The following is a 14,549-nucleotide window of genomic DNA, read 5'->3' as shown; positions in this document are numbered from 1 at the left end:
ATTGTTCAAATGCCACCTGGCCACCTGCCTCAGGAAGGACCAGATTATCCACACTCTGCCTGGTGACGTCTTTCAACCGCTATTCACAAACGTAAGGGGAACTCAGCCTGTTGCTTCCCTATGGTCACACTGCCAACCTGCTGGGAGGTGAACCCAGGACATCCAAGCTGAACTCCAGTCTCAGGTGCCCTGTGGCAGAATGTGCCTGGGAACTGGCTTCATCTGCCTCACTACTCACAGCTCTGAGTTTATGGCCACATACAAAAGGCCACGTGAAGTGGGTTATTATAGGCCAGGGTGCAGAATACATATTCCTGAAGGGCACAGGTGTGTCCCATAGGCCAAGGCTAATAAGGCACGCAGGGTGTGTCTTCTCCCAGGATGGTGACATAGCCCACACAAAGCACAAAGCAGCTCTGGAGCTATGCTGTGGGGGTGGGTCTAAAAGGTGGTGGGTGGGAGTGTGGGCACGTGTGAGTTCACCCCCACACATGGCACACTGTGGTGACTCCTGTGAGTTCCCAGGATGGTGGTGTGATTCCCACCTCCTGGGTAAAGGAGCTGCCAGTTCACCAAACCAGATACCTCAGAATTACACTTGTCGAGAGGACTCATTAGAACCAGTGGTGAGAGGCCCTGGGCACCTGAAGAAGGCCACACATTGGTGTCCATTCTTGACAAGCTTGATCCCAGACCAGATGCTGACACGGCTCATTCTGATGGGCTTCATCCCAGGATCCATCAAGCCTCAGAAACATCTGCTGACGTGGCCCTTAGCACTTGATGTGGGTTCATGGCACTGAACTTGCTGATGCAGGGTCTAACTGTGGCTCCCCACCCACACCAGGCATTTGCCCATAAACAAACAATATCTCTCTGAATCTGTCTCTTATCTATAGGGTTGGAATAAAAACTATGTCAGAAAAAAAAAACCTGATCAACAGTATTTGGGGAGCTAGATAGAAGAACTAATAATCCCTGAGGAGTAATTAAAAATATAGGTTTGGGTTACACAGCATTTTCCTTGGCATTTTCCTGGGTCAAAATCCAGCAAATGGGTTCATAGCCAGTAAATTTCATATCAAAAGAGAAAAATAAGCGTGTCCTGGCTATTCTCTGGTTAATCACATGCATGTTGGAGAGCTTGGGAGGAGAGCACCCGACAGGCTCGAGTGACTATGGCATCCCCCTCAGAGACTTGTGTGTTTGGACCCTTGTTTCCCAGCAACCGGTGCTGTTTAGAAACATTAAAAGGCAGAACCTTGCTGGGGTAAGTGGGTCACTTGGGAACAGGTCCTAAGGGTTATAGTCTGGCCCCACTTCCTTCCTGAACTCTCTCTCCCGCCTCCACACAATGTGACTGTCTCAAGTTCCAACCCCCAGACAAGAGCCCACTGCTATTCCTTCACCAGCACGAGACTGTATGCCCTCAAATTGTGAGCCAAAACTAAGCTCCTCTTCCCCTCCTTTGTTTCTTGTCATATATTTGGTGGTAGTGATGGGGAAAAAAGGTGGCTAATGCAGTACTGATGTTCACAAATCACTTTGAAATGCATCAGAAAAGAGGATGGATAACAGACAAGGGATAGAGATACCGCACCACAAAACAACTGCAAAATCTGAATGACAAGTAGATGGCTGCACTGTCTGAAGTTTTTCATAACAAAATATTGAAAATAATAAAAATTGGCATGATTATTCTTATCTAATCAAATCATACTCTTTAAAGCAATCCTGTCATGGCGTTTTGAAGGATACTCACTGGCCAGCTGTTGAGCGTAACCATGGTAGCTATCATGGGTATTTCTGCAGCGCTAGGCATATGCTCGGGCCAGCTTCCGTGGGTCAACCCTGTAAAGTCATTTTCACTGCACTGACCACTCCAGGTTACAGAGAGGGAGGTGGTGCCCTGGGAGACCACACAGCTTTGTCAGATCATCATCCAGGAGGATATTTTGAAACCAAAGGACCAAGATAAAAACATGACAAAGACCACCGGTGCCAGTCAGGGAGATTCTCTCTACAGATCACCTGAGACTCCCAGGTTCTGTTTGTATGCAGCCGTCTAAGCCACCTAGAAGATTCGTGGAACCAGAAAAACATGTTGCCATCACCATTACCTGTAACAACTACAACCCCTCTGGGTTCTCATCTGTTTTCTTTGCAGTAGCAGATATTAAATTCAGGGCCCGCTGCTCCACCACTTAGCTGCATCTGCAACCCTTGTGTTTTCTTTGTGTATTATTTTGGGGTGGTGTGTGTGTGTGTGTGTGTCTGTGTGTGTAGACAGCGGCTTTCCAGATAACACAGCCTGGCCTCACACTTGCTGTTTTTCCGGTTCCCTATCCTATGTGTTGAGGTTGCAGTGTGCACCACCATCCCTAGCCACATGGCATATCTTTAAATGGTCAGGGGTAGAGTGTAGCTCAGTGGCAGGGTACTTGCCTGGCCTGGCATAACCAATGTCCTGAATTTGATCCCTAGCAGAATAAAACACACACAAAAAAATTCTAAGAGTCTGGAGCTTGACCTTTGAGTCTACGGGGCTTGTGACTATCCTGAAGCACCTTGAGTGCCAATACCACTGGGACATCTGCAAGGAAATCACATTATTTCCAAGGGAATATGGTAAGCACGTGTGTCTGTCTACTGGCATGACGACCAGAAGCAAGTCAAACGCCTAAAATGGCCCTGGAAAGCGCTAACTGGCGGCCTGCACACACTTGCTGCAATTACAGAGTGTGTGTAGCACTTTGTCCTAACGACAGACACAGCCTTCTAGTTCTAAGCCATCAGAGACCAACCAAAGCACCGTGAACAAACTCCGCATGTTTATAGAGGGGCAGCTTAGCAAACACTTCACTCGTACCTAGTAGTGCGGCTGGCTGGCTGGGAGCTGCTTCGTTCCCGTCAACCTCAAGTCTCCCTTGACTTTAATGAGCTGGCTGCAATCCTGAGCATTCCATGTGGTTTACCTTTAACTTTCAACCACAAATTTCAGCAGCTCACAGACTGCCGAGTGGACCCAAAATCCTCAGGAAGCAGCAGCTGAACTAGCCAGTTCCCACAAGCAGTGTTCCCAACGAGCCCCTGTACAGGAGCCACCCAGGAATCTCTTCATACCAGGCTCCTGGTAGTAAAATGCTGTTGGTTAATGGGGCACAAGGAGGCTGAAGCCAGGTACCAGAGGATAGAAACAACACAGGCCCCGAACTCAGCCCAGAAAGGGAGAGAGCGCCAAAGTCTGCTACAGCCCTGTAGCTATGAAGGCTACAATATGCCTGAGGACTGGTGGGGTAAGTGGATAAGGGATGAGTGGACCAGTAACACCACCAGGGGCTACATGTGATTGAAACTGTCACTGTGGAACTGGAGAGTTGGCTCAGTGCTTAAGAGTGGGCACTGTTCTTGCAGAAGCGTTCAGCTCCTAACATCACATCAGGTGGCCCCCAACCACCTCTATCCCTGGCTGCAGGGGATCCAATGTCCTCTTCTGGGGACCTGTATTCTCTTGCATATACCCACACACATATATACATAATTTAAAAATAATTAAAATGCCAATATTTTAAAGTCACCTTGCTTTCTACAAAAGGCAGCCTGAGCACTTATACCAGGATTGAATATGGTCTGGAATAAAACTAGAATTCCAGAAGCAAGTGGAAAATGAGTGTCTGGTTGCCCCTCGGTCACCTGAGCATCCACAAGTAACTGCGATGTTCAGAACCCTGAGCTGAAACCATGTCTATGAACACTCCTTCTGTGCCACCCCCCTCTACAAGCCCACCTCCCTGCCCCAGCCCCAGGACGTGGCATTCTCCTCACACATCAGTTGAATCTCAACCCAAACAACCTCACTCTGCAGCCTGAGCAGTCTGCCATGCTTTGGTTGTTATTGCAGGCTACTCTAGCCAGCAGTAACTGACTAAAGGCATGAAACAAATTCTTGCTAGATGACTGACTGGATTTAGAAAGTCTGAAGCTACCTGGAGGAGAATAATCATACTCAGAAGACCTGATGAGGGAAAGACACAGAACCCATGACTTGAGGCACATGGTGGACCAGAGACATCACCAAACAATTAAACTGTGTCTTTAGCCAAAAGGATATTTTTTTTTCAGTGCTAGGGATAGAACCTGAAGTCTCATATGTGCTAGGCAAGCATGCTGTCATTGAGTTACAACTATCTTCAGCTAATGAGACATCAGTGAAAAGGCAATCTCCTCCCTGCTGTGCCACAGCATCTGTGAGCAAGACAACCCAGGGGCAGCAGCTTGCCATAGGCCCATCTAAATCGCTATCAGTCAGTGGTCATACTTACCTGAATGATCCCTACTTCATCAAAAACCTTGATACTTCATCACATTCTTGGTACTCGGTGCCCAGATAGTGAATAGGCTCCACTTACAAAACCAAGGAGCAATATTGGCCTTTGAAACTTTGAACTAATTATCACCCTGGCCACCACCCCCATCATAAGGTATATAGAGAAAGGTCAGTAGCTGGCATTGCTGACATAGTAGTTCTTGGCTTCCAGTTTAGACCATTACAAGATAACAAAAGAGGGCAGGATGGTGGGAGGGATCCAGGAGCTAAACTGAGTCAAATCCAGGTCTGCTACCATGTGACTGACCTTGGGCAAGCCACTTAATCTCTGTGTTTTTCACCTCAGTGATAAGAGATACTGATAGTGAGTGCCCCCGAGGCTTCCGCCCACGTCCTGGCTCCCAAGGATGAATTTGCCTTGTCTCGCCTGGGTATCTTCAGCCCAGGGATTCTGTTGGGCAGATGCTCTGTGTGCTTTGATTCCTGCCACAGCCTGCCTTGCCCACATCTCCTTTTCCTGGGATAACAGAACATCCCCAAAGCTGAAACATCTTTCAATGCTTAGACAAAATCTCATGTCCTGAGACAGACACAGCAGCAGAATTGGGCCCATGCCTCCCCAGTCCCTAACATTACTACAGAAGTCTTCAGACATCAGATATCACCAAGCAAACACCAAGTCAGGGTCCTTCCAGACTGGGAACTCTTTGTGTTAACGGCTGCAGCAGGGGTCACATACCTTCCCCAAAACAAAACTATAGAAAGGACCAGGAACCCCCTAGAGTGCTGAGAGTCCCAGATGACACACAGTACCTGTAAGTGATCCTCACTTCAGTCCCAGGCTCATCTCTCTCCCAAATCAAAGCTACGTTCTCAGGGGACTTCCGCACGTGCTGATCCAGGCAGTTGACTATGCAAAGAAAAGTAAACAGATGTTATTCCGGATGCTTTAGAAGAGGGTGGAGTGGGATTTGGTCTGCTGTAGTTTACTATTCCTGCAGAGTGGGGATCTCCTCCCTCAGATAGGGTGATTACCACAACAGCAAAAAAAAAAAAAAAAAAAAAACGGACACAAGATCTGTTCTACAAGGTGACCTTCCCCACAGACTCTAAGGTCATCATGTCATTCCAACGGTCACCATACTGGCTGCACGTGGCATCACCACCCAAGACTCTCTGCGTGATAGGTACTAACCTAAACATGCCTGGCAAGAAAGTTCTGATCCCCTCCCCCTCTGTTACCCAAACTCAGTTCACATGACTTACTGGAAAAAACACAAGGTCAGTGGGCTGGTTTACCGTAAACCTGAGGATTAGTGGGTTCCGTTCTGCTGACGTCCTGTTCACTGATTATTTGATTGTAAAGGTGAGCTTAATCCAAGCTGGTTCAAACAGTGGCCCCTTCTCCCCAGCCACATTCCCACCATCGTCTGAGGTGGACTGTGGCAGGTGTCACATAACTTTTTCCAACAGAACTCTGGGGCTGAAGTTACCCAGACTAGACAAACCCACTCACAGAAGCTAAGAGCAACTTGCAACAGTAACTGCACCAGTCAGCATCTGGATGTAGACAGCGCTCTCGGGGACCCACTGCCAGTATTTCTCGTCACCGTCACCAATGTGAAAAGTACAGAGATTGAGCAGCATGTCCAAGGTCACACAGTCACATCTGGATTTGACTCAAGACTAGTTCCAGGGTCCCTCACACCGCCCTCCACAGTCTCCCTGTAATGGCTCAAACAATCAAGAACTGTTCTAGGCAGCAGATGGAAGCAAGCTGAGCCCAGGCTGTGGCAAAGGGGAAGGGGGATGGGAAGAGGTGTGATTCCACAGACAGGTGAACCTTAGAACTGTGCACAACAGCGAAACAATGGGCAGATGAAAACAGGTGCAAAACTGTTGGGGAAGAAATTAGCAAGCTAGCTTCAGAGGGCAGCTGACTGTGCTCCCAGGCTGAGTCTAGCTTATCAGTGTGGTGCGTGTATGCGTGCGTGCGTGCGTGCGTGCGTGTGTGTCTGTCTGTGTGTATGTGTGTATGTGTGTCCGTGTGTACACGGATGCCCAAACACCAAGAGTTTTCATTCTAAACTCAGGGTTTTATGGTTTCTAAGCAGCCAGCGAAGAAGTTTCTCCTTGGTACAGGGCCACGTCCTCAGCTGCCTGGCCATAGAGGTGACTCTGAGCTGGTTTTGACAAGTTGGAAAGGGTCACCTGAGAATCAACGCCACAGAAAGTCCTGAGAGAAAATCAGGACAGGACTGGTTAAGTGCAGGAAGTCTGCGCTGCTCTAGACACCAGGAAGCTAGCGACAAATTGAAGTCCTTCACCCTCCTAGCTGTGTTGAGAGGCCACAGGAGATGTGTGCCCATATTCTCTCCAGGGAACCTCTGCTCTAACCCACCCTGACTTTTGTCACCCTGAGGAGTGGAGTGGTCAGATGCAACAAGAAGCAACTAGGTCCTGGTGTCCTAGTGAACCTGCCCAAACCCCAGTCATGAAGCCGAAGGAAGGGGCTCTGACACCACAGAACATTGCCTGCTCCCAGGACAGTCAGGGTACCTCGCATCCTTCCTCCCCGGAGAGTGACTGACTCTGAATTAAGACCCTCAGCATTGCAAAGCCCAACAAGGTATCCCGCCTGTTTTATACCAAGAAGGAAGGCAGGTTGAGAAAGGGGATGAAGAAGGCCTGGCACAGGTGGTATAGCTGGGTGGTCCCCTGTACTCCTTCCTGGGGCTGATGGATGGCACAAATCTAGGCAGCTCAGTATAGATCCCCAAATCCAATGTTCCCCCAGAAGAAACACAGGAACATTAGCCTGTCCCAGTCTATGAACCCACGCTTCTCACACTTGAGTGGTATCAGACTCCCCAAAGAGCTTATTCCCACATAGGCCCCATGAAGCACACCAGTCCTAGCAGAGTCTGTGCATTTTAAGCAAACAGTCTTGCTCTAGCCTGTCTTAGGACCACACAGAGGTAGCTGCCTTTGTGTTTACATGTACACCCACTACATATGTAGCTTCCAGAATCAGTGGGGATTCCATTTCTCTTCCCGGTTGGGGGTGGGGTGTAAGCAAAGGTCCTTGCTAGCCCTGTGTGACACCTGGCCATGCCTTACTGCCTGGCAGCCTTGGAGCTGCCTGAAAAAAAATCCTTAAGTTTGGCCCCTGGCCAGCCACTTACTAACTATGGACAATGTCCTTGTCATTTATATCAAGCCTCAGCTTTCTAATCCAGGTGGTATAGAAACCCCTGACTCTAAGAGAACCTAAGCAGGACAAGCTCCAAAGCCACAGAGAAACCCTGTCTCGAAAAACCAAAAAAAAAAAAAAAAGAGAGAGAGCCTAAGAATTAGTTGCCCCCAAGTGTGTCTTGGAATTGGGTCTGAGGAAGTCACAGTGTTCCCAAGGAACATACCAACAGAATAATCCCATTCCTTAGAGCCACCATAGTATGGATCTGACAGAACCATAGCCCTAAAATGCCATGCTCATGATGGTTTTTAGTACATAGTTACAATTCCCTCTGCTTCCTCAGTTACAAGGGAGAAGAAAGAAGGGAGGGAAGGGGGCAGAGAGAAAAGATAAGAAGCAGAGAGGAAAAATAGGAGAGAGGAAGGTAAAGGGGAGGGAGGAAGCAAAGGAGGAGGAGAAAAAAAGAGAAGTGGGGAAAGAGGTAAGAGGGAAAGGGAACTCATGGGGAAGGAGGAGTGAAGGAAGACATGAAGGATTTACCAAATCTCTATGTTTAAAAAAAGTAACAATCCAAAGAACTGGGCAGTCAGACAAGAAAATTTCACCTTCAAGCATTTACAGGAAGATTGGCCAGGACCTAGCACAACTAAAGGCAGAACTCAAACCCCACCTCCTACTTTGAGCCTTCCAAGTCCCCAGCACACAGTGAGCCCCTGTCCTCCCACTTCTCAGTGGCCCACACCATGTAACACTTCCTTCTTCTGCCCAGGAGGTGCCCATTCAGGGCCCATGCTCCTCCTCCCACCATCTGAGTCACAAGGGCCATAAGGTTCCTTTCTCATGGGGACTGGTTGAAGGCCACAGTTCTTCCCCAGTCCTGTGGAAATCTTGAGCACATCATCCCAATATAGATTTACTTGCTTACTGTATTAAATAAAAATTACAGGAGACCACTGTTTTGGTTTAAGCTCCAGCATAAACCAGACTAAAAATCAAAATAGAGCTGTTCATGCTAAAGTTCACATCACCAAGCTGAAACATGACTGCTTTATCAGCCCGTTGAAGAAATCAAGATGGGAGACAAAAAAAATTGGAGCCAAACTTTCAGTGTGCCTGGTTGTGAAGTTCCCCCACCTATATGCTTATACACAAAAGGAAAGCCAACAGAGCCTAGGTGAGCTGTTCTTTATTTTCATATTATCCTATCTGCCTGTCTCTGCCTTTCAAGGGAAGTGGCTGAAAGAGCCAATCAGTTTTCTGATCTCTATTGGGCTTTTCTCAGCCCTTCTCTATCTATAAAAGCCAGCTCTCATTTGATACGTTTTACGAGACTTAAGTGTTGTCCAACTGAGAATGTTAAACCACATCATTGCAATTCCACCTTCCAACCATAGATTTGTAATCTGTTTCAGCTCAGGTGCTATGACAATGGGCATTTTCCACTGTTTCTGAGGTTGGGCCTTTGTGCCTCCATCCATATATCAGGACACTAACCCCTCCATGTTTGCACCATCAAGAATGGAATATCGTCCTTGAAAGTAGGATAGGCACCCTACTACACAGCCATGTAATCTGTCTCAGTCACTGTAGCACATCAGGCCAGATCCTAACACAATCTATGAGCAATTAATATTTGTTAATGACTCAGAGATTTTATTTTCATTTTTTTCCATTTGGATGTTTATATTTTATTTCTTGTTCTCTTTTGAAATAATTTGCTTAACACTGACCCTCTAGTTTCCTGGCAGTTCTTTTTTTCTTTCTTTTATTTATTTGTTTATTAAAAATTTCCATTAACAACTCAAAAATTGCAGGAGTGCTGTTACCGCCTTTAGAAAGATGACACACAATAATGTAGGAATTTTCAGACTCCCACCCCTGACTCCACAGGGCTAGGAATGGAATGCAGGGTTTCTTAGTGCTACCTAAGTACTAAACTCCTAAGCCACACCCCTAATCCAAAAGCTCTGATTGGTTGTTTAAATATATCCCCCTCACACCCAGCTCAAATTTAAGTGGCCCCAGAACACAAAGCTTCAATCGTCATGAAAAGAAACTGGAGTTATTACCACACTGAGGATTCACAATGGCTTTCTTTAAATAGCGAGCTTCCCTGGCACATTTTGAGAACTTTCGTTCTGAAAGTTGTGTTTGCCAACTTTCCAGAAGCAATTGCTATTTAAAGCTTCTGACAAGTGAGAAGAATTCGGATTCTTCCAGAAGCTCCACCTCCATGAGATTGGAGCTACATTTTCACTTGGAGTTCCTTAAAAAACTTAGACAAGCTTTGTCTGCCATCGCAACATCTCAGCATCAGCATGATGTCTGAGTCACTGCCATCGAGGAAAGAACATCAGCAATGTGACTTCTATTTGTGCAGTGTTCCTAAAGCATCGAGAGGGTTGTGGGTAGCACTCAGTGGCAGAGCACCAGCCTAACCTGCCTGAGACCCTATGTCCCAGTCCTAGCATAGAAGAAAAAAGAGCACTCAAGAAGTCTCGGTATTCAATGGTTAGTTAAAAATAGTTTATTTAAGCCAGGCGTGGTGGTAATATGCCTTTATCTCAGTACTTCAGAGACAAAGGCAGATGGATCTCTAGGAATCCCAGGCCAGCTTGATCTACATATGAGACCTTGTCTCCAAAAAGTTCATGTGCATACTTTTGCTAGAGTAAGAAGGCACACATTGAAATAAGTCAGACTCAAGGTCTGGGATTTAGAAAACAGAACTAAGAAGTGTATGGTGAAAGCAACCATAGACACCATGACCTCTGGTTTTGGATTTGCAGTTTCCTGGCATCCTGAGTGTACATACACAGAGCAAAAATAACTGTGGAGCCCTACAGAGAGCAGAGCCAAATAATCAAGGTCAGAGAAAATCCCCTTTACAGTGTGACTTTCCAAAGACCCTACTGTGAAACACTTTTTATAAAGCATTAGAGGCAAGTCAAGGAAGGGCCTGGAGACTGTACCCTCCCCCAAGCCAAGGGGCTTCCAACATCACAGCTCACTGTCACAGCTTGGGGTGGACACAGTCTGTGGCTCCTTGAGAGCTATTCAGGCACCTGCGCATCCTCCAGCCTCTTGCTTCCCACTCACACCAGGCTATGGGGCTCAAACACACGGGGTCCATCACAGTACTCAGCTGCATTCCTGAAGGACAAACTCAAGGTCACTGCTTCCACCAAGGGTTTCATTAATGATTAACAGCAATGGGTGACTAGGGTTGCAATGTGCTAAGGACAGTGTCAAGAGATTTACAGGCTTCATCTCATCTAATCCGACCAAAAGCCCCAGCTGGGTGTACTGAGAACCACATCTGATAGGGAACAAGTGCAAACAAGTTCCCTCCCCGTCTTCAAAAGGCTGCTCAGAAGAAGCCTTAGCTTCTGCATGGTTCTCTTAGCCCTCTGAATACAGAACCTAGCCAGTAAACTATGAAAAGCCTTGTGTGTTTAGGGGAACAAGATTCAGTTGAGCCCAGCCTGAAATTTCACCTATCACATCTGTAGCTGCGATAACAGGGGCTGACTACCTTTACAAAAGAAAACAATTATTTATATCACAGTTCAAAGGCCTGCATTTGGTGATTTTTTTTCTGCCGACCAAGGGAGTTCTAAGTCAATGCTTCATACAGCATGAGACATCAATTTTTTCTTCTGGCCTCTCCCTCTTATTAAACACCACGATCTGAACCTTATGCCTCTGCCCTGATTACCTCCCTAATCCTGGTTACCTCCCTCATAAGACCTGACAAAGGGACTTCACTGCGGAGTTCAGGGGATGAACCAAGTTCTAAGCATAGCACCAACTCAGGCCTGGGTAGGAAGTGAGAAGCAGGCAGGCAGATGGCTCCAGCTTGAGCCATCAGGGAGAGCTGACCCCGTGGGCCCTGTCCAGAGTCCTGACCTAGGACCTCTGAGGGTAAGAGATGGTCTTGTAGCCTGCAGCACCACTAAATTGAAAGTATGAAGCAGTGATAACTACCACCGGGGTCCAGAACACACTCCTCTCTTTAGTTCACATATAAGGAAACATGGGAAGCCCAGCACAGTAAGAACTGAGACGTCAATGTAGCGCAAAAGACATAGCTGAAACCCCCAAAATCTACTTCCAGCACCTGCAGCTGGAAGATGCCCAGCCACACAGTTTCTAAACCTAAAGGGCCCCAGAATTTGCATTTCTAAAAGCTCCCCGAGAAGGCTACTGGTCCAGGACCAGGCTTTGAGAAGCATTCATTAGTCTGGAGATCCCAGAAAGGATAATAGTGTCACTCCAGACTTTCTGGAAGAAGTTGGCACTATCGCATGTGACAATCAGATCAGGCCCTAACAGTTCAACCACTTCACAACTTTCTCGGGGCAGCTGCAGTCTGTCCCCTTTTCACACTGTGACCTCTGGGCTTTGCAGCCTGGTAAAGGACAAAGATGCTGCTGACAGACAGGCAGTTGGGCATGTGGAGAAGCTGCCTTCCCGCAGGTTAGCTCACTGAAGCTCAGCCTCTGGGCTCACACAGCTCTAAAGGTGGAAGAACAGAGGCCAAAGAATCCCTTGAAGACCACACCCAAGCCTCACCAGAAGGTCGATAGCAATCCTTATCAGCTGCAAGCTTGGGTGTCCCAGTGCCCTTGGCCTCTTAGCCCTGGGAGGTTCCCAAAGAAGCTGCAGCTTTCTGCCCTCCCATGCAGCAGGCTGTTTTACTCACTTCAAAGGCACATTCCATCAGTTCTGCAGACCCAAGAACTTCTTCCCCCAAGTTCAAGATGTTGCTGACTCAAGTCTAAAGGCAACGCTTATCTAGCAAGAGACTCATTTAGATTAAACTTGTCAAGTAAAATATAATATGGAAAAAAAAGACTGGTCCAAAGTTTCTTTGTGCTTTGAAACAAAAAAGAAAAGAAAACAGACACTACCTATAACTTCTGAATATAGTAAATCAAAATTGATATGGCTTATTGATTACCATTAAGCCTGGACAAGGTTCAATATCTCCCAGCGCTGTGTTAGCACAGCCAGCTTAACAAGTGAGTATTACTCTAATTACAAATGGGGACATTGCGATGCGCCAAATTTAATTCAAGTGAACCCAGCAGACAACAGATTCCACCTCTAACTTTGGTCCTTGAACAAAGCATCACCTTGTCTGATGACCTTGGATTCCTTTCTGAAGCATCTCTGACCCACCCAACCCTCACTCCCACCCCGTTGAAGGCAGAAGTCCCTGAACTCCTGCTATGCCCCGGAGACTCAGCCGGAGTCTCCCCAGCCCCTCCTTCAGTTCTTGGCTCACTCAGTGCCTCAGTGAGCTGTGTACGCCCCTGCCTCCAACCTGAGCAGTAGGGAATCCAGGTTCATCAGGAAACAGACACCTAGCGACTGGTGTGTCTCTTGGAGAACGAGGAGGAGGCTACATGGCCCAAACTGGCCTTCAGTCAGCTTAGCTCTGCTCCTCCCGACTCAACCTCCAGCATGCTGGGGTTACTTGCAGACGTTTGTCTTTGGGGTGCAGTTCTGAGACCCAGAACTTCCTGCCCACACACCCCTAAGGGAGGAGATAAGCAGTTCCCTCCCAGCGGCTAGCGCTTTCTTCTTCCTGCACCCACCAAGGCACTGTTTACACTGCAGGGCTTGTCCCCAGGGGAGCCGCTAACGTTAGCTAGCACCCTAGCACCGTAGCTGATGGTAACAGCCTACACAGTGCATTTATCCCGCTGACCTCGGGGCTCCTGAGCAGAAAAGTCTGACCTCTTGGAGAATGTGTTCTCTCTACCGAGGCCTATCTCCGGTCGTGAACTGTGTGCCCACCGCGCTGGAGATCGAGGTTAAAGTCTGAAGAAAGTGCCTCCAGAATCTGCACTAGAGTAGGCCACTCTGACCTCCAACCGGCTATCCGGCTATCCTCAAGTTTTCCCGCTTGAGCCAGCCCTGCAGGTTTGGGCGCGTAGCTGGTGCTCCGCAGGCTGCAATCTCTAGCCGGGTGGGATGCAGAACACGGTGACGTGGCACAAGGATTAGAGTAGGTGGTGAAGCATACTGGAGAAAGGGACCATGGCCTAGGGACAGCTGCTATTGACAGGGGGCCTCCCGAGTCTCGGCGGGACTGAGTTGGTCCCCAGCAACCCACTCACCAGATACATTCAACTGGCCTCCCAGGAACCAGCCGATCTTGCCCGTCCTAAAGTCGCAGTCCCAGACAGTGTGGTAGGGGGTGTCCCAAACTAGTGTGTCACGGGCCAGAGGCCCCCAGAAAGCGGCTGGCTCCTGGGCCGCCTGAGCGCTCAATGCAGGGTACGAGCCTGGCTGCGCTGCCGGGGGAACGCTGCCTAGGAGCCGAGTGGCGGTCGATCGGGACAAGTTCAGCAACCACCCCGATTGTCCGGAGCGCCCGTGCAGGCCACGCAGCAGTCGCCCCACACCGCTGCCCAAGCTGCGCGCCGCCATCTCGCCCGACGCCCCACGCGGGTGCGGGAGCCTGGGCGCCCCTAAGAGTCTCCACCGCCCCGCCCCGGCTCCGCCCCCGCGGCCACCACCCACTACTCCCTGGCTAAAGGGAAGCGTTTCCTTGAGCCTGCCCCGGCCCCACCTCTTCTCCCGCCTGGAGAGGGGTGCGCGCAGTGTGGGGGTAGGGACTGGGGGTGGGGTTGCTGTGCGCCCACTGTCAGGCCAGCCCTCGCTCTCGACTTCAGGTTCCTGGGTTTCTGCGATCGCTTTGTGCAAACCAGAGAACTTTCCCCGTTCGCTGCTGCAGCCGCAAGTACTTGGTCTGCCCAGGCTCCCGACCTTGGACGTCGGCAGCGTTCGAGCTAGGAAGGACCGAATTGGAAAAGCGACTAAGGAGAGCGAAGAGCACACAGATGGTGTGGCTCAGCATTCCAGAGACTGAAGTCAAATCTTTCCTCCCTGGGTGATCGCCTGAGACCAAACCCCTCTCCCAATGGTGCGGGCCTGTACCACCATGCCACTCACACAGAACTGACCCCTGGAGGGCTAAAGGGCTGATGAACCAGCCTGCTGTCCTTCAAGTCG

At 48.8% G+C, this 14,549-nt stretch overlaps 1 protein-coding gene across 1 annotated transcript in view; it reads right to left on the bottom strand.

The window, feature by feature from the left end:
* The window catches only part of Acss1 (acyl-CoA synthetase short chain family member 1), a 49,091-nt gene extending 35,095 nt beyond the window's left edge, over window positions 1-13,996 (bottom strand). Inside the window, exons 1-2 of the mRNA XM_057781320.1 lie at window positions 13,652-13,996; window positions 5,141-5,237 (exon numbers count right to left, since the gene is read on the bottom strand). Of these exons, the coding sequence (XP_057637303.1) occupies window positions 5,141-5,237; window positions 13,652-13,964 (410 nt within the window). The 5' untranslated portion in view covers window positions 13,965-13,996. The remainder of the gene's footprint in view (window positions 1-5,140; window positions 5,238-13,651) is intronic.
* Between the last annotated feature and the right edge of the window lie 553 nt (window positions 13,997-14,549).

This window comes from Chionomys nivalis, chromosome 9, assembly GCF_950005125.1.
Source record: "Chionomys nivalis chromosome 9, mChiNiv1.1, whole genome shotgun sequence".
NCBI classification, from domain to species: Eukaryota; Metazoa; Chordata; class Mammalia; order Rodentia; family Cricetidae; genus Chionomys; species Chionomys nivalis.
This window is presented reverse-complemented; position numbering and strand designations above follow the sequence as displayed.